The sequence below is a fragment of the Coregonus lavaretus genome, assembly GCF_964263955.1.
Source record: "Coregonus lavaretus genome assembly, contig: HAP1_SCAFFOLD_2802, whole genome shotgun sequence".
In the NCBI taxonomy this organism is placed as follows: domain Eukaryota; kingdom Metazoa; phylum Chordata; class Actinopteri; order Salmoniformes; family Salmonidae; genus Coregonus; species Coregonus lavaretus.
Window position 1 is genome coordinate 53,337 of NW_028157556.1, and position 20,333 is coordinate 73,669.

Here is a 20,333-nt window from a genome sequence, read left to right on the forward strand (position 1 = left end):
GGGTGTGAATACTTATGTAAATAAGATATCTGTATTTCATTTAATACATTTGCAAAATTTAGAAAAAAAAAACAGGTTTTCACTTTGTCATTATGGGGTATTGTGTGTAGATGGGTGAGAGAAAAATCTATTTAATCCATTTTGAATTAATTTTGAACACAACAAAGTGTGGAATAAGTCAAGGGGTATGAATACTTTCTGAAGGCACTGTAACATCTGTTATTTCCTCAAAACAATAACTCCCCAGGGTGACAAGCAGTGATCAGTGAAAAACAAGATAGGAGTAGGAGATACGGCTGTTTTCAGGGACATGTCTGGGCTTGGGGATAGAGCTGGGGTGCAGTAGGAAGGATTATGAGTGGGCGGAATAGAGAGAAAGAGTGGCAACAAAGACATTTCATACATCACATGAGTTAAAAGTACATAATCAGACTGAGGTTAGTTGGGATAGGCCTTTGTCCAATGAAAGAAAAATGTGTTTTTCAGTTTTGTATGTTTTTTCCCCCCTGTAACCGAGGTAAAAATGAGATACTGTAGAAAATTTGCATATTATAACCTCAAGATAACTCACTCAAGATAAGGGTTTGACAGAGCTAGCTTTATTGTTCAAAGACTGTAAGGAACTGAGACAATGACAAAAAAAGACAGAAAGTGCTGACTCCAACTGACCCATATGAGTTCAACTCACACACCCAAATGTAGCTCTCTAATTCTCCTTTGTTAGGTCTAGTCACAGTTCATGTATTGTTGGACATCTATCTCGAGGTCAGAGCTTTGGGCCAGTAACTGAAAAGTTGCTGGTTCAAATACCGGAGCCGACAAGGTGAAAAATCTCCCTGTGCCCTTGAGCAAGGCACTTAACCCTAATTGCTCCAGAGGCGCTGTACAATGGTGACCCTGGCCCCACTCCTTGCAGGCGTCTCAGGGGGAGTTGGCATATGCAAAAATAAAATAAAAAAATCCATGACACTTGTGTATAATTATCATCTTAGGAGTCAAACAAAGGTCAGAACTGATGTTATTTGTGAAAGGATAGTCATTCCATCTGTGCATCTGCATATTACTCTTCTTGATCAAAAGTAACCAATTGTCATACTTTAGTAAAAGTAAAGATACCTTAATAGAAAATTGTGGCCCCGTCCGACGATACCCCCAGACAGGGCCAACCGGGCCAGATATAACCCTGCCCACTTTGCCAAAGCACCTGCTGGAACAGTGCCTCAGCGATCTGGAGAGCGGTAGGGAGCAGGGAGAGGGATAAAATGGCAGGATTAGGAGAATCTGTCCACAACAGTGGTGAAACCATTAGACAGGGGAAGATCAGTGACAAAATCTATCGACAGATGGGTCCAAGGATGCTGAGGAACGGGGGAGTTTCCTTGCTGGAGCGTTCCGGGGAGACTTGATTTGGGCACATACAGTGCTGGAGTTGACGTAGCGGGCAACGTCCTGCGCCAAGGTGGGCCACCAGTACTTAACGGAGATGGATTGAGTGGTGCGGGTGATACCTGGGTGTCCAGTGGCAAGGGATGTGTGCGCCCAGGTCAAAAGCCGATCCCTTACCTCAGTGGGAACGTAGGTGCGTGCCAGAGGACAGGTAGCCGGTGCAGGTTCCCTCTCCAGAGCCTGGCGGATGTCCACGTCTATGTCCCAGAGCACGGGGGCAACGAGTCGGGAGGGCGGTATGATGGGACCACTCAGGACAGGGACCTCTCCCGAATCGTGGAGATGGGACAGGGCATCGGCTTTGATGTTCTTTGAACCTGGGCGGTATGACAAGGAGAAGTTGAATCTAGTAAAGAAAAGGGCCCACCTTGCTTGGTGCGGGTTCAGCCGCCTCGCTGTCCGTATGTACTTCAAGCTCCGATGGTCGGTGAGGATGAGAAACGGGTCCGTGGCGCCCTCCAGCCAGTGTCTCCACTCCTCTAATGGCAACTTCACCGCCAGGAGCTCCCAATCACCGACGTCATAGTTCCTTTCTGCAGGGCACAGTTTTTTACAGTATTATGTACAAGGATACAGTTTTTGTGGATTACCTTGACGTTGTGACCGGACGGCTCCCACGTCCACGTCTGAGGTGTCCACCTCCACCACGAAGGGCAGCGTAGGGTCTGGGTGTTTCAGCAACGGGGCGGAGGTGAAACACCCCTTCAGCAGGCAGAAGGCCTCAGCTGCAGGATTCCATGCCAACTTATGGGGACCACCTTTGAGGAGAGGCGATGGAGCTGAAGTTTCTGATGAAGCGGTGGTAAAAGTTGGCAAACCCCAAAAACCGTTGTAGTCCCTTTATGGTGGTTGGACTGGCCATGACCTGACCCCATCTACCTTCCTTTCCTCCATAACCACCCCCTGTGGGCTGATCCGATATCCCAAGAAGGAGACAGCGACCCGATGGAACTTCTCCGCTTTGACGTACATATGATTCTCCAGGAGGCGTCCCAGGACTATCCGGACGTGGGCGATGTGCTCCTCCAAGGTGGCTGAGTAGATCAGGATGTCGTCGATATACACAACCTCCTGGTGCCCAAGCATGTCCCGAAACATTAGTTCACGAATGCTTGGGACACCGACAGAGCACTGGCTAAACCATAAGGCATCACCAAGTACTCGTAGTGCCCAGACACCGTGCTGAAGGCCGTCTTCCATTCATCCCCCTCCCGGATGCGGATCAAATTGTAGGCACTCCGCAGGTCCAGCTTGGTAAGAAACTGGGCCCCGCGTAGCTGTTCAATGGCGGCCGGCACCAATGGGAGTAGTCAATACACGGACGAAGACCCCCCTCCTTCTTGGCCACGAAGAAGAAACCAGCCAACGCAGGGTAGGTGGATGGGCGGATGAAACCCTGTTGGAGAGCCTCCTGGATGTACTCCTCCATAGCCTTGGTTTCAGCCACCGACAGGGGGTAGATGCGGCTGCGCAGAGTCTGTTAGCAGGTTGAGGGCACAGTCCCAGGGGCGATGAGGAGGGAGACAGGTGGCGAAAACCTCCTGGAGATCCTGGTAAACCTCAGGGATGTTGGCCTGGATGGCAACCACAGGACTCTCAACTGATGTGGAACCACAGGGTAAGGGAAAGCAGGTCTTCCGGCATCCGAGTGCCCAGGCCGTAATCTCCATCCTTGGCGAGAAGATGGTGGGGTCGTGACGATGGAGCCTGTGGACTTTGTGTATGGGTGCTTGGGTGATGAGGAAGTGGAGGCTTTCATGGTGCAGAGGTCCCACGGTAATGGTGAGTGGTGCTGTGTTGTGTGTGACTGTGCCAGATCCAAGTGGTCGGTTATCGAGTGCTTGAACTGGAAATGGAGAGGAAAGTGGGTATGATGTTTTGTTCAGGAAGGAGGCAAGGGCCTAGTCAATAAAATTCTCAGCGGCACCAGAGTCCACATAGAGCTGTGGAAACAACACATGAGGGACAGCCAGCTAGTGAAATCGGTACTAAAAAGGGTTTGGTGGAGAGTGAAGATGATGGAATATTCACACCTACCCCAGGAGACGGCTGATCACTGGACCATCCCTCTGCTCTAGTGACTCTCGGGTTAGAACGTAGCGGACACCGTTGAAGCTGGTGTCCCTCCTGGCCACAATAGGGACAGAGCCCCAGCTGTCTCCGACAGCGTCGCTCAGCCGCGGGGAGGCGTGTGGCCCCTACCTCCATCGGTTCAGAATGTCTCAGATTGGTCAACAAAGGAGGGAGAGAGGCGATGGGAGTGCCGGTGCTCCCGAAGGAGGTTATCCAGATGGATGGCCATCGTAAAGAGTGCATCCAATGAGAGGGTGTCGTCTCGGCATGCCAGCTCCGTCTGGACCTCTTCACGCAATCCTCTTCTGAATAAAGTGCGGAGCACCGGCTCATTCCATCCGCTGGATGCTGCCACTGTACGAAAGGTGAGGCCGTACTCCGCAGCGGTCTGGTCCTCCTGCTGTAGTTGGAGTAGGCGCTCACCCCCCTCTTTGCCCTCCGGTGGATGATCGAAGACTCCTCTGAACAGAGCCATGAACCTCCCATAGGAACCCAGCTCCTCCTCTCCTCTCTCCCAGATGGCCATAGCCCATTCCAACGCCCGCCGGTCAACAGGGAAATAACCGTGGCAACCCTGGACCTCTCGGTGGTGGGGGCTCCAGTTTGATGAGAAAAATAGAGGGAGCACTGGAGGAGGAAGCCACGGCATTTGGATGGAGTCCCGTCATATTTGTCTGGAAGGGACAAATGAGCATCGCTGACCTGGGCAGAGTGCTGAATGGGCTGGGGTGCTGGCTCGCTGGGTCAACTCATGGTAGAGGATCCTCCGCTCGTTGAGGGTGATGCCCCTTGGGGAAGAACTAGACGTTGACGAACGCGGAGGACCTCACTCAGACATCATTTACAAACGAAGCATGTGTTTTTAGTGAGTCTGCCATATCAGAGGCAGTAGGGGCGACCAGGGATGTTCTCTTGATAAGTGCGTGAACTGGACCATTTTCCTGTACTGCTAAGCATTCAAAATGTAATGAGTACTTTTGGGTTTCAGGGAAAATGTATGGAGTAAAAAGTACATTATTTTCTTTAGGAATGTGTGAAGTAAAAGTAAAAGTTGTCAAAATATAAATAGTAAAGTAAAGTACAGATAACCCCAAAAAACTACTTAAGTAGTACTTTAAAGTATTTTTACTTAAGTACTTTACACAACTGATGAATACAATGGAAGTACATCAAGGTATTGCTTGTTCATCTCATGGATCGGATTTGTCCTGAATAGTTTCATTTAGTCTGGCGTAGTAATATCTAAGCATAGTTAAGGCTTGGTTAGAGACGGTGATGTGTGGTGAATGTGAACGTTAACATCTTGGGTCTTGTAAGGGGTTCTGGAAAGCCCCAGTGGAACAACAACAGAGCTTTCATAATGATGAATCTTCTGTTGAGTCATTGTTATACTCAGGTAATGACAGTCTATACCTTTGACTGTCTGTGTAATGCTGGCCATATATAGGCCTTGTTACTGTGCCTTGCAAAAGTATTCATCCCCCTTGGCGTTTTTCCTATTTTGTTGCATTACAACCTGTAATTTAAATGGATTTTTATTTGGATTTCATGTAATGGACATACACAAAATAGTCCAAATTGGTGAAGTGAAAAAAATAACTTATTTCAAAAAATTCTAAAAAATAAATAACGGAAAAGTGGTGCATGCATATGTATTCACCCCCTTTGCTATGAAGCCCCTAAATAAGATCTGATGCAACCAATTACCTTCAGAAGTCACATAATTAGTTAAATAAAGTCCACCTGTGTGCAATCTAAGTGTCACATGATCTCAGTATATATACACGTGTTCTGAAAGGCCCCAGAGTCTGCAACACCACTAAGCAAGGGGCACCACCAAGCAAGCGGCACCATGAAGACCAAGGAGCTTTCCAAACAGGTCAGGGACAAAGATGTGGAGAAATACAGATCAGGGTTTGGTTATAAAAAAATGTCCGAAACTTTGAACATCCCATGGAGCACAATTAAATCCATTATTAAAAAATGGAAAGAATATGGCACCACAACAAACCTGCCAAGAGAGGGCCGCCCACCAAAACTCATGGACCAGGCAAGGAGGGCATTAATCAGAGAGGCAACAAAGAGACCAAAGATAACCCTGAAGGAGCTGCAAAGCTCCACAGCGGAGATTGGAGTATCTGTCCATAGGACCACTTTAAACCGTACCCTCCACAGAGCCGGGCTTTACGGAAGAGTGGCCAGAAAAAAGCCATTGCTTAAAGAAAAAAATAAGCAAATACGTTTGGTGTTCGCCAAAAGGCATGTGGGAGACTCCCCAAACATATGGAAGAAGGTACTCTGGTCAGATGAGATGAAAATTGAGCTTTTTGTCCATCAAGGAAAACGCTATGTCTGGTGCAAACCCAACACCGTTCATCACCCCGAGAACACCATCCCCACAGTGAAGCATGGTGGTGGCTGCATCATGCTGTGGGGATGTTTTTCATCAGCAGGGACTGGGAAACTGGTCAGAATTGAAGGAATGATGGATGGCGCTAAATACAGGGAAATTCTTGAGGGAAACCTGTTTCAGTCTTCCAGAGATTTGAGTCTGGGACGAAGGTTCACCTTCCAGCAACGCAATAACCCTAAGCATACTGCTAAAGCAACACTCGAGTGGTTTAAGGGGAAACATTTAAATATCTTGGAATGGCCTAGTCAAAGACCAGACCTCAATCCAATTGAGAATCTGTGGTATGACTTAAAGATTGCTGTACACTAGCGGAACCCATCCAACTTGAAGGAGCTGGAGCAGTTTTGTCTTGAAGAATGGGCAAAAATCACAGTGGCTAGATGTGCAAAGCTTATAGAGATACCCCTAGAGACTTGCAGCTGTAATTGCTGCAAAAGGTAGCTCTACAAAGTATTGACTTTGGGGGGTGAATAGTTATGCATCCTCAAGTTTTCAGTTTTTTTGTCTTATTTGTTGTTTGTTTCACAATAACAAAATATTTTGCATCTTCAAAGTGGTAGGCATGTTGTGTAAATCAAATGATACAAACCCCCAACAAATCAATTTTAATTCCTGCTTGTAAGGCAACAAAATAGGAAAAATGCCAAGGGGGGTGAATACTTTCGCAAGCCACTGTATCAGCCCCACTACTGATTCCAGCAGTACTGATGGCCTTTACCCAGAATGGTCCAGCAGGTACGCTACCTCTGCTGTCAATACTAGACATTCCTCTCTGTGTTGTATTCACAAGAAGCCTTCTCCCAAGAAACACAAAATGGAATTGATTGGTTTGTTCAGAGCCTGATAGTATGAGATAACCTCCAGGAGTCAACTACTATCTCTTCACTGATTGGTCGGAATGGATATGTATATATCTAGCCAGCTAGCATATCTTGAGATACACAGCCACTGCAGTGCATGTGCTCTCTTCTGACTACAAGCAATTTGAGGAAACATTTTAATTCATTTTTACCATCTTAGTTTACACATTATTTGACAGGATAAAAAATATATAACATAAAATCAAATGACCCATCAGATGTTTACAATGTCTCTCAGTTTGATGCATAGAATTCCACATGCTTCAAATACTCTATGTCACAGTATGGGTGTGTCACATGGGAAAAGTGGGCATTCAGCGGCATGACAAGTCCAGTCCTATTCAGCACACAGTCAGAGGATTACTGAAGTAATTTAATCCAAACAACCTCACAATCTGTTGTCACGCAATCCTTTTGTGATATCTGATCGGCCTCTGGAGTTATTCTTCTCCTACATTTAATGTGGGAACAACATTGAATTGGGTTTTTATAGTTGTTCCAACAGGCTCCTAGGGTTGTTGGATTACAAAGGGAAACCCAGCCGTGAGCTGCCCAGTGACTTGAGTTTACCAGACCAGCTAAATTCCTTCTACGCTCGCTTTCGACGCAAGCAACACTGAACCATGCATAAGAGCACCAGCTGTTCCGGACGACTGTGTGATCTCGCTCTCTGTAGCCAATGTGAGTAAGACCTTTAACAGGTTTACATTCACAAGGCCGCGGGGTCAGACGGATTACCAGGATGTGTACTCAGAGCATGCGCTGAACAGCTGGCAAGTATCTTCACTGACATTTTGAACCTCTCTCTGACCCATTATCTAATACTTACATGTTTCATGCAGACCACCATAGACCCTGTGCCCAAGAATGCCAAGGTAACCTTTCTACCCAACTATTGCCCCGTAGCACTCACTTCTGTAGCCATGAAATGCTTTGAAACGCTGGTCATGGCTCACATCAACACCATCATCCCAGACACACTGGACCCAATCCAATTTGCATACCGCCCCAACAGATCCACAGATGACACAATCTCTATTGCAACTAGATCCTGGACTTCCTGATGGGCCGCCCCCAGGTGGTGAGGGTAGGCAACAACACAGCCGCCATGCTGACCCTCAACACGGGGGCCTCTCAGGGGTGCCTGCTTTGTCCCCTCCTGTTCTCCCTGTTCCCACATGACTGCGTGACCACGCACGACTCCAATACCATCATTAAGTTTGCTGACGACACAACGGTGGTTGGCCTGATCACCGACGACGAGAAGACAGCCTATAGGGAGGAGGTCAGTGACCTGGCAGTGTGGTGCCAGGACAACAACCTCTTCCTCAATGTCAGCAAGACAAAGGAGATGATCGTGGACTACAGGAAACGGAGGGCTGAGCACGCTCCCATCCACATCGACGGTGCCGTAGTGGAGCGGGTCGAGAGCTTCTAGTTCCTCGGTGTCCACATCACTAAGGAATTATCATGGTCCACACACACCAACACGGTTGTGAAGAAAGCCTCTTCCCCCCCAGGAGGCTGAAAAGATTTGGCATGGGCCCTTAGATCCTCAAAATGTTCTACAGCTTCACCATTGAGAGCATCTTGACTGGTGGACATCACCGCTTGGTATGGCAACTGCATGACATCCGACCGCAAGGCGATACAGAGGGTAGTGCGTGCAGCCCAGTACATCATTGGGGCCGAGCTCCCTACCATCCAGGACCTCTATACCAGGCGGTGCCAGAGGAAGGTCCTAAAAATTGTCAAAGACTCCAGCTACCCAAGTCATAGACTGTTCTCTCTCTACTAAATAACCTCCCGAGTGGCGCAGTGGTCTAAGGCACTGCATCGCTGTGCCACTAGAGATCCTGGTTCGAATCCAGGCACTGTTGTAGCTGGCTGCGACCGGGAGACCCATGGGGCGACGCACAATTGGTCTAGGGGAGGGAATGGCTGGCAGGAATGTAGCTCAGTTGGTATGTAAATGACAAAAATGTAAATAGTTAACCAAATAGCTACCCGGACTATCTGCACTGACCCTTTTTGCACTAACTCTTTTGACTCATCACATACGCTGCTGCTACTGTTTATTTACTATCCTGTGGCCGAGTCACTTTATCCCTACCTATATGTACATATCTACCTTAATTACCTCGTACCCCTGCACATGGACTCGGTACTGGTATCCCGTGTATATATCCAAGTTATCGTTACTCATTGTGTATTTATTCCTTGTGTTATTATTTTTCTATACTCTCTCTGCATTGTTGGGAAGGGCCCATACGCATTTCACTGTTAGTCTACACCTGTTGTTTACGAAGCATGTGACAAATACAATTTGATTTGATTTGATTGTGATTTGGTTCACTCTTTGTATTTAAATGTCTCAGCCTGGGCTGAACTCAGTACCCTACCTACTGCTGCTCTCCCTGCTGGGACAGACAGACGTGTCCTACTAAAGCTGGGACCACGAGGGACAGGGATAGCAGCACAGCTGTTATGAAGAGTAGAGCAGTAGAGCTGTTGTAATGGCTTTCAAGGAGTGATCACTGGGGTCATAGAAACAGGGAGAGACAGAATGAGAGGGAAGTGAGAGAGAGAGAGAGAGAGAGAGAGAGAGAGAGAGAGAGAGAGAGAGAGAGAGAGAGAGAGAGAGAGAGAGAGAGAGAGAGAGAGAGCGAGAGAGAGAGAGAGACAGAGACAGAGACAGAGACAGAGACAGAGACAGAGAGAGTAAGAAGAACGATGGTACAGTATAACTAGCTGTAGACAGACAGACTGACAGACAGACCGACAGACGTCTACAGAGTTCTGTAACAGAAGCAACTTCCTCTTGTCCTAAAAATATATATATCTTTGTTCCCTCTCATTGTAAGAATGGGTGATGTGGTAATATGCGTCTACCAGGGCAGTGTGTGAGAGGTTGTCGGTGAGCAGTGAACTCTCATAACCCCAGCCAGCTCATCTTGGAGTCAGGAGTGGTGTGACGGGAGCTGGAGGACTGTGGTCTGTGGTTAGTTGGTCACCTCTGGTCAGAGTGAGACCTCTCACCTCTAACTTCACATGAGTCACCACAACTGGCTGTTCCTTGGCTAAAGGCCGCTCAGCTGGGCCCAGTTTTGAATCTAGGTTTGATTCTATTCTCCATGTGTGTGTGGTCAGTCATCTGCTTCTGACTCACTGATTTTGCTTACTTAGCTGACTGGTGGCAACTTGCACCGAATAATAGGGTGACCTCACCTCCAATGGCCTTTTTACATAGAAATACAGTCTGTTCACTAGCAAACAACAAGGACCATAAATCAAACACAGTTCACTATGTAAAAATGCTGCTCCAAGGAACATAAGGAACACTGTAAGGACCATTTCCTTAGTTGTCTCGTCTCTTGTTCTTATCTATTAGCCATTTGCCAGTTCATTGTAGGCTTAGCTGTAGGTCCTCTATTTAGTCTATCATTACAGAACCCCTGTGACATAAGGCAGATCTCAGAGATTTGTTTTACAGTCTTCCTACCGGCCAAAGATCTAAATCAACATCCACTTTTGGTTTATGTTGAGTTGTCATGTTCCCTGTTCTAACAGAGGTGTTTTATGGACATACGGTTCTGCAGCCTAATGCAGGTAACAGTAAGCAAAGAATATGCTTGTCTAACAGTGTTTGGAGGGTTAACAGTATGGCCAGTAGAAAGCGTTTTACAGGTCATTTATATTAGGTTGATAATGTAATGATGTTGAACAAAGGAAGTACCAGGCTAACCCAGCAGGGTTAACGGTTACTGGTGCCAGTGGTAGTTGGGGGCAGAGCCAAGGAATGTTGTTTACCTCTGGGTGAGGCGGTGTGGGAGAGCCCTGGCAGAGCCGGGGAGTGAGAGGGGGAGGATGGGTGATACAGGTACATCATCAGACATGCAGAGACAGCTCTGAACATGCTCCATACCCACCTCTGGAGGGGGTTTGGGATTGTGGGGTGTGGGGTGTGATAGGAATTCAGATAATATTACAGGACTATGTTGGGGGGGTGAGAGCGAGCGGTACATGAGTGTTTGTCAGGTCCTTGTATTTATGGCTATTTTCTGATTTCTGTGAAAAGGTCAGTAAATCACCATCATTGCACAGGGCTTTATAATTCCCTGAATTGACAATGCATTGCCACTAGATGGCATTCATTCTAAAACTATGGTGAAGGAGCAAGCAAACTATTGCCAGTGGTATGTATTCATGGATGCCAAGGGAAGCCAGGCTTCCCCAAAAAATGTACAAATAAAAAAATAATAAAACATAAACAATAATTGATCTTTCGTCTCTCTGTGTTTCATCGGTCTCCTGAGTGGCGCAGTGGTCTAAGGCACTGCATCACTGTGCCACTAGAGATCCTGGTTTGAATCCAGGCTCTGTCGCAGCCGGCCGCGACCGGGAGACTCATGGGCGGCACACAATTGGCCCAGCGTCGTCCAGGGTAGGGGAGGGAATGGCCGGCAGGGATGTAGCTCAGTTGATAGAGCATGGCGTTTGCAACGCCAGGGTTGTGGGTTCGATTCCCACGGGGGGCCAGTATAAAAAAAAAAAAATGTATTCAGTAACTGTAAGTCGCTCTGGATAAGAGCGTCTGCTAAATGACTAAAATGTAAATGTAATAATTTTCCTTCAATTCGCAAGAGGCTGAATGGATCTCACCGGAGAAAGCATCCGAGCGAGCAAAACAGCGCCCCTCTGTCTGTGTAGCCCATCTATCTAATGTGTCTGGTCAAAAAGAGTATGATATTGTTGCCGCATTGAATGCAAGGGAAACTAGCGAGCATTTGGCCTCCCTTGACAAAAAAATTATACCATAATAGCCAATCAGCGTTGAGCTAAACTGAGTGAAATCAACTGTGAATGGTCCTGGCGCACCAAAAAAAAAGTGTCAGGGAAGCCAATTTGGATTTGGATTCACACCAATCACATCATTCTGTCATTGACAGAAAAAAAGAATTGTTGCATCTCGTTGTATTGTTGTCCTCCGGTGGCTAGCTAGCTAAAATTGGCCCTATCCTAAATAAGCCATGGATGGACTTCTCCGTACTGGCCAATGATTATAACGGATATTCTGATCCAACCATTAATTCATACATTGTGCCCCTGGCCTGAGAGGATGGAAGTTCAATATGTAGCAACAGTAGATGTAGTAGGCTAATGTTAACTAACTGGCTAATCGTTGCCCATGAAAGGAAGTTAGGCTAGCGAGCAAGCATTTTAGCCAGGTAGCCTAGGACAACAAAAACTAAGAGTGTGTACTGTATGACAGTTATAGACCGTTTCGGCAACATGAAAGAGTGGAGGATGACATTGGCGTTTCTCTTTAAGTAGGGTGAGTGAATAGGTTTTTTCTACTTACACACACACACACATACACACATGCACACACGCACACACAGAAATCAGAACCATGGACAGCCACATGATATTTAGCTTACGTTGATTGGACTAAATTGTTTTAGGAATCTTTTAGTTGTAACTGTATTAGACTAAGCATAGGTTATTTGATGATGTTGAAATGTTGAAGTTGAAATGGTGCTGGAATAGTGGAGGCAGCTCCTGTTTTCTTTGGGACTTGCAGTAACTCTCCGGTGTTCTAAATCAATAGTAGTTTAGTCGTCCGAAAATGTCGGAAACATTAACTTGATTGATCATGCTGTAGGTCATGTAACTGTTTGTTACATGCAATATGCTTTGTGGACTCCACCGGACATATGCTGCTCTCCGGTTTTGTGATGAAACAAAGGTGTGGCCTTAGGCCTATATATCATGGTGGAAAGGCATATGAACTAACAGGTTATAGAGAAAACAACTTAATTATCACAACACATAGGTTGTAATATGGCTTCCACTTTGAAGACAAACACTGTAGGCTATAATGCTAATAGCTTTTACTCTCCCTTTGAGTAAGGTATTTAGCTACATTATTGATAAGAAATGTACTTACTATGACTGAGATATGTGGTTGTCCCACCTAGCTATCTTAAGATGAATGCACTAATTGTAAGTCGCTCTGGATAAGAACGTCTGCTAAATGACTAAAATGTAAATGTAATATTTAAACATCTTCAAAGTTGGTTAATGCTGTCATACACACTTATTTCTGATGTTATATGAGGCAATACCTGTACCCCTTTTTAACCATCAGGGGGATACGCGTATGTTGAGGAGAGGTGACTAGATCAGTGGCATTCAGTGGTCCTACATGCAACCAGTCTTATTGGGCAATGTTTATGTACTGTTTGTATGTCCGAATATGACTTTCCACCTCATACCCTTATCACACATTATAATTTGGGGAAGCAACTTCAATTATTTAAATTAGCATCATAGACACGATACATCATAGACACAATACATTTAAGTTATGTTTCGTTTAGCTTTTTATTTCCATAAATTAAGAATACTACACCAAATACGGCACAGTCACTGACCAACCTTCAGGTAATAAACAAACAAAATACAAAGATGTCATTCTCTCGTCAGTGCCAATTCAGTTCATACAAAATAGACCTCATCTGCATTACCAAGTTCTTCTTTGTAAACTCTCCCTCATTATATTGACAACGGTGGCATGTTCTAAGGCTTCGAAGGGAGAATACAGTCATCAAGAGGGCAAGAGTTGTCAGTTGGAGGAAAGTGTTTGTGATTTAGTTGGTCTTGGTGAAGGCCTGGTAGAGGGCGGTGAGCTGGGCCTTCAGGTCCTGGGCGTAGGGGTCCAGCTTGTCCTTCAGGTCCTCAGCGTAGGGGACTAGACTCTGCTGCACCATCTGAGCTCTGGTGGTCAGCTGGCTCTGGAGATTCTCAGCCAGGGGGGCCATACTCTTCTGGAAGTCCTGCAGGCGCAGGTCCACTTTCTGCTTCAGCTCGTCAGTGTAGGGGCCCAGCTTGGACTGCAGCTCCTTCACACTCTGCTCCAGACTCCCCTTCATCTCCTCACTCTTCTGGAGCAGGGTGGCCCTCAGGGCCTCGGAGTCCAGGGACTCTGCATAGGGGGCCAGATCCTGTTTCAGCTGCTCTACTCTCTGCTGGACTTGTGTCTTCATCTCCTCTGCGTAGGGTTCCAGTTTCCCCTTGACGCTTCCCAGGTCCTGCTCCAGACGCTCTCTCAGCACCTCGGCCTCCTGGGTAATCTTGGTCATCAGGTCCTTGGCTGCAGGAGGAAGCTGCTCCTGCAGGGAGATGGCGTATTGGCTGGCCACGTCAGCACTCTCTGTGATACGGTCACTGCAGGAGAGGAGAGGAGAGGGGGGTCAGTTCAGGTCCCCATCCTAGTAATCTGAGCGATTCGACTATAGACATTCCACACATGTTATGACAACTACATCACAGGTCACATGACTTACTTGACATCCTGTCCCAGCTGAGACTTCCTGATCATCTGGACGGTGTCGTCGGCCGTTTGCGTTGCCTTGGCGACGTAGTCCCAGAAGGCTTCTGTCAGCTGCTCCAGCTGTGGCTTCGGCTCATCAGCGTAGAATAGGTTAGCATGGCAACCTGTTGGGGTGTGGCAGAAGAGTTAGTTGTTGTGAAAGTGTATTTTTCAGGGTCATTACTGGTTAGGCATGGCAACCTGTTGGTGGCATTAAGGTAACTAGAAAATATTATACTCCCTCTGCCATGGTTATTATTGACTATTGACTTAAAATGAATTTGGTAGATTGATTGAATATATTATGTTGCTGTACTTCAGCTCTATAAATTTCACTTATAATCTGAAATATTCTTGTATCCTACTCACCAGTGAATACAGCCAGCGCGAGTACCACAAGGACCTTCATGACTCTCAATCAGATTCTGTGAAATAAAGCAACAATCACTTAAAACATTGTAATCCACCAGAAAAAGACCCCATCATAGAATGCTATCAAAGAATACCATGGACTTGTAGAATCCAGTTTACCGTCTTTGTGTATGAGTGTTGGTGTATCTCTGAGTCCAGTCTGCAGTGAGTGTAGTTTCAGCCGTGCCATGGCCTGTATATATAGTGAGCAGGGCAGTAAGGAACACAAAGTCCAGGAGCCAGTGACTCGCTGTCAGTAGTACTCCAAATCATAAACCCTCAGACTGCAGTGCACCACTCAGCACCTGTCTCTGACCCAGCCCAGTCCTGTCCTGACAACTCACCCTGGACCTATCCCAATGAACCCCTGGACCCAGAACGCACAGGAGAGCACTGTGTTATCATCACCTCTGGGTAAAGTGTGACAAACAGAGTTAGGGACATTAAATAGTGGTCAGAGATACTCAGTGAAGACCAATCTCCTGGGACTGCATGCTGATACACACATCTCCATTCAATCGCCTTGTCTATAGTTTTTCAATGATATGCAGTAGTGATACATGTGCAGCAGGACACTTGTTGGCCTTTGATTTATACAGGTCTATTACTGTTAATATCATCTGAGGGTAGATGGATTGTGTTGTATTGAGGCTTATGCACTTTTACATACACTAGCATGTTATTTTCTCTCAACCATAATGTGTTTTTGTCTTTATACAGTGAGGGAATTAAGTATTTGATCCCCTGCTGATTTTGTATGTTTACCCACTGACAAAGACATGATCAGTCTATAATTTTAATGGTAGGTTTATTTGAACAGTGAGAGACAGAATAACAACAAAAAAATCCAGACAAACGCATGTCAAAAATGTTATAAATTGATTTGCATTTTAATGAGGGAAATAAGTATTTGACCCCCTCTCAATCAGAAAGATTTCTGGCTCCCAGGTGTCTTTTATACAGGTAACAAGCTGAGATTAGGAGCACACTCTTAAAGGGAGTGCTCCTAATCTCAGCTTGTTACCTGTATAAAAGACACCTGTCCACAGAAGCAATCAATCAATCAGATTCCAAACTCTCCACCATGGCCAAGACCAAAGAGCTCTCCAAGGATATCAGGGACAAGATTGTAGACCTACACAAGGCTGGAATGGGCTACAAGACCATCGTCAAGCAGCTTGGTGAGAAGGTGACAACAGTTGGTGCGATTATTCACAAATGGAAGAAACACAAAAGAACTGTCAATCTCCCTCGGCCTGGGGCTCCATGCAAGATCTCACCTCGTGGAGTTGCAATGATCATGAGAACGGTGAGGAATCAGCCCAGAACTACACGGGAGGATCTTGTCAATGATCTCAAGGCAGCTGGGACCATAGTCACCAAGAAAACAATTGGTAACACACTACGCAGTGAAGGACTGAAATCCTGCAGCGTCTGCAAGGTCCCCCTGCTCAAGAAAGCACATATACAGGCCCGTCTGAAGTTTGCCAATGAACATCTGAATGATTCAGAGGAGATCTGGGTGAAAGTGTTGTGGTCAGATGAGACCAAAATCGAGCTCTTTGGCATCAACTCAACTCGCCATGTTTGGAGGAGGAGGAATGCTGCCTATGACCCCAAGAACACCCTCCCCACCGTCAAACATGGAGGTGGAAACATTATGCTTTGGGGGTGTTTTTCTGCTAAGGGGATAGGACAACTTCACCACATCAAAGGGATGATGGACGGGGCCATGTACCGTCAAATCTTGGGTGAGAACCTCCTTCCCTCAGCCAGGGCATTGAAAATGGATTGTGGATGGGTATTCCAGCATGACAATGACCCAAAACACACGGCCAAGGCAACAAAGGAGTGGCTCAAGAAGAGCACATTAAGGTCCTGGAGTGGCCTAGCCAGTCTCCAGACCTTAATCCCATAGAAAATCTGTGGAGGGAGCTGAAGGTTCGAGTTGCCAAACGTCAGCCTCGAAACCTTAATGACTTGGAGAAGATCTGCAAAGAGGAGTGGGACAAAATCCCTCCTGAGATGTGTGTAAACCTGGTGGCCAACTACAAGAAACGTCTGACCTCTGTGATTGCCAACAAGGGTTTTGCCACCAAGTACTAAGTCATGTTTTGCAGAGGGGTCAAATAATTATTTCCCTCATTAGAATGCAAATCAATTTATAACATTTTTGACATGCGTTTTTCTGGATTTTTTTGTTGTTATTCTGTCTCTCACTGTTCAAATAAACCTACCATTAAAATTATAGACTGATCATGTCTTTGTCAGTGGGCAAACGTACAAAATCAGCAGGGGATCAAATACTTAATTCCCTCAATGTATATGACGCTACAACTCTACAATGCTGAAAGTGAGTATCTGATTCACACCAGGTCAGTTTCATGGATTTTTCCTTGATGGCACAGAAAGTCACAGCCATTTCTCAGACATAAATAGCACTTTGTCCAGACAACACCTTCCTCCCAACCTTTATGAGATATCACAGTCTAATCAGATATGGTATTGATTTATAGTCAGTTTTAGTTTGATGTCCAGCCAGCTGGCATTGACTCCCAGAATATATTGTATGATATAGTTTTCAGTTTCACTGTGAGGTCATGTGTTCAAGCACTTCCATGTGTCAGTTGTCTGACCGAAGTTCAGTTGACCCATACACACTATGATAGGGTCTAGGGTTAGGGGTCCAGTCCATTCGTTAGATGTGATTCCACAATAGCTAGTAGATAAGGTATGGTGTCTAGGAACTAATTTGGAATCAATTAAATGTTACAGTAGACTTTCATTTTTCAAAGTAAAGCTCCCCCTTTGTCAAACTGTAGTTATTCTGTTTAAATGGATAGGGGGTTACTGTTTACAGGAAAATGTGCTATACTGGTAGTTTACCATGTCATAACCTCGCCCCCAGGTTATTGCACAAAGAAGTGTCTGGGAACGACATTACCATGTCGAAAAGGTGGATCAGTCTACCCAGAGAATGGTCAGAGGGAGAATCTTCACAGCACTCATTCTACAACACTTGAGTTATTCATGATGTCACATCCTGGTAACCTGGAGCTGTTGAGTTCTAAACCTCCTATCTACCCACCATGCCTTATTACAAACCATCTTCTCTAGTCACAGTGTCACTCTATAGAGAGTAGAGTAAGGAGAGGGTGTTGTCTGTGATCTACTATTCCCAATGTAAATGCACTACAGTGCAACATTCAACACCTCAAATAACCTCTGGCCCCAGTGATGACTAAAATGTGTGAAGGTTGACACTGCGCTATAGGTTTGCGTTGGCAGTTGAGGTGACACAAACGTTGGAATGCTACCTTTGATGGCTAAACAAAAGTTTGGACACACCTACTCATTCCAGGGTTTTTCTTTATTTTAAATATTTTCTACATTGTAGAATAATAGTAAAGACATTCAAACTATGAAATAACACGGAATCATGTAGTAACCAAAAAAAGTGTTAAACAAATAAACATATATTTTATATTTGAGATTCTTCAAAGTAGCCACCCTTTGCCTTGATGACAGCTTTGCACACTCTTGGCATTCTCTCAACCAGCTTCATGAGGTAGTCACCTGGAATTCATTTCAATTAACAGGTGTGTCTTGTTAAAAGTTAATTTGTGGAATTTCTTTCCTTCTGAATGTGTTTGAGCCAATCAGTTGTGTTGTGACAAGGTAGGGTTGGTATACAGAAGATAGCCCTATCTGGTAAAAGACCAAGTCCAAGAACAGCTCAAATAAGCAAAGAGAAACGACAGTCCATCATTACTTTAAGACATGAAGGTAGAAATCTGTCCTTTGGTTTGATGAGTCCAAATTTGAGATTTTTGGTTCCAACAGGGTAGGTGAACTGATGATCTCCGCATGTGTGGTTCCCACCGTGAAGTATGGAGGAGGAGGTGTGATGGTGTGGGGGTGCTTTGCTGGTGACACTGTCTGTGATTTATTTAGAATTCAAGGCACACTTAACCAGCATGGCTACCACCAGATTCTGCAGTGATACACCATCCCATCTGGTTAGCGCTTAGTGGAACTATCATTTGTTTTTCAACAAGACAATGACCCAAAACACACCTCCAGGCTGTGTAAGGGCTATTTGACCAAGAAGGAGAGTGATGGAGTGCTGCATCAGATGACCTGGCCTCCACAGTCACCTGACCTCAACCCAATTGAGATGGTTTGGGATGAGTTGGACCGCAGAGTGAAGGGAAAGCAGCCAACAAGTGCTCAGCATATGTGGGAACTCCTTCAAGACTGTTGGAAAAGCATCCCAGGTGACTACCTCATGAAGCTGGTTGAGAGAATGCAAAGCCGTCATCAAGGAAAAGGGTGGCTACTTTGAAGAATCTAAAATCAAAAATATATTTTGATTTGTTTAACACTTTTTGGGTTACTACATGATTCCATATGTGTTATTTCATAGTTTTGATGTCTTCACTATTATTCTACAATGTAGAAAATAGTAAAAATAAAGAAAAACTCTTGAATTAATAGGTGTGTCCAAACCTTTGACTGGTTCTGTACTTTATTTAATTTTTATCCAGTTGGATGAACACTCCAAACAGCCTACCCAACCGCTCAAAGACGTTCGCATGGTCCTAAAGCACACTGTTGCCTCGTTTTGTATCACATTCCAATGATAAAAGTGTGTGGGGGGGGGGGGGCAAAAATGCAATTTCAGAATGTGTGAAAGTTCCACCCCTGACTGTAAGTCTTCTCTAGAATGAGGCTTTCAGTAGAAGGGTTAAGGTCCATGCACAGTTGTCTAATTAGAATATAACCAATAAAAAGGACCATGGTGGTGGTGGGGGAGATTCCCAAAGGAAACATACTGAAGTTCAATCAAAGCAAGGTTAATCAAGTCTGGTCTGTCCATGTTCAGTCTGTCAGGCTCAGAGAGTGAATATGAATGTAACAAAATAATGTATTGTCATTGTGATTTGTGTGTGTGTGTGTGTGTGTGTATGTGTGTGTGTGTGTGTCGATATAGAAACCGCACAGTCATGTGATGACAGCCAGCCAGGAGTTGTAGCCAGCAGGAAGAGAGGTGACATGGCAGTTAGTCCTGGACTTTGGGCTTTCAGCTACACCTCTGGTTTCCACTATATATACAGCACGGCACTGGCCTGAGAGACACACAGACAGACTGAATAAACAGATACACCAGGAAAAAAACAGGTGAGGCCAATGCTGAGATTCAAAACAAGGTGTTGAGAAACTATGATTTTAGGGTTCTAAGATTCAAATGTAATTGAAGTGTAATTGATCAATGATGTTTCTGTTTCAGTGAGAAACGCAAATATGAAGGTGTTCATGGTGCTTGCAATTGCTGTACTCTCTGGTAAGTAACATCTAATGTTACCACAACCATAACTACTCTCTATTTTTTATTTATTGAAACCTTTGAATGCAACAAGATTATTTGAATTATTATTATTTTAAACTTGGCATACTTCTAGCTCCTTTAACAGTGTAAGGTCATAAAGTAGGTCAGGTTAAACTAGTGTTTTCACAGGAACTAACTCTACTTCCACGCCCCAAAAGGTTGCCATGCTAACCTATTCTACGCTGATGAGCCCAAGCCACAGCTGGAGCAGCTGACAGATGCCTTCTGGGACTATGTCGCCAAGGCAACAAAAACTGCCGACGACACTGTCCAGATGATCAGGAAGTCTCAGCTGGGACAGGATGTCAAGTAAGTCATGTGACCCGTGATGTAGTTGTCAGAACATGCGTGTAATGTCTGTAGTGG

The 20,333-nt window shown here is 45.4% G+C and overlaps 1 protein-coding gene and 1 long non-coding RNA gene across 2 annotated transcripts; one reads left to right on the plus strand and one right to left on the minus strand.

The window, feature by feature from the left end:
* Positions 1-13,160: 13,160 nt before the first annotated feature.
* Positions 13,161-14,760, minus strand: LOC311125262 (uncharacterized protein). Its single transcript, XM_084199311.1, has 4 exons — positions 14,699-14,760; positions 14,537-14,592; positions 14,142-14,292; positions 13,161-14,022 (listed from the first exon to the last, which is right to left on the minus strand). Exons 2-4 carry the CDS (start codon positions 14,574-14,576, stop codon positions 13,446-13,448), a joined length of 768 nt encoding a protein of 255 aa, XP_084055437.1. The 5' UTR covers positions 14,577-14,592; positions 14,699-14,760; the 3' UTR covers positions 13,161-13,445.
* Positions 14,761-19,707: 4,947 nt separating this feature from the next.
* LOC311125259 lies at positions 19,708-20,301 on the plus strand. The gene is made up of 3 exons (XR_014612855.1): positions 19,708-19,759; positions 19,869-19,922; positions 20,126-20,301. It is a non-coding gene; the product is annotated as an uncharacterized lncRNA (long non-coding RNA).
* The last annotated feature ends 32 nt before the right edge of the window (positions 20,302-20,333 follow it).

What these genes read in the sequence shown, in the direction of transcription:
- LOC311125262 (XM_084199311.1), bottom strand. Translation starts at nt 14,576, where the DNA reads ATGAAGGTCCTTGTGGTACTCGCGCTGGCTGTATTCACTG. An exon ending in CGCGCTGGCTGTATTCACTG is followed by an intron (nt 14,293 to 14,536) that starts GTGAGTAGGATA and finishes ACACCCCAACAG; the next exon opens with GTTGCCATGCTAACCTATTC. An exon ending in CAGCTGGGACAGGATGTCAA is followed by an intron (nt 14,023 to 14,141) that starts GTAAGTCATGTG and finishes CCTCTCCTGCAG; the next exon opens with TGACCGTATCACAGAGAGTG.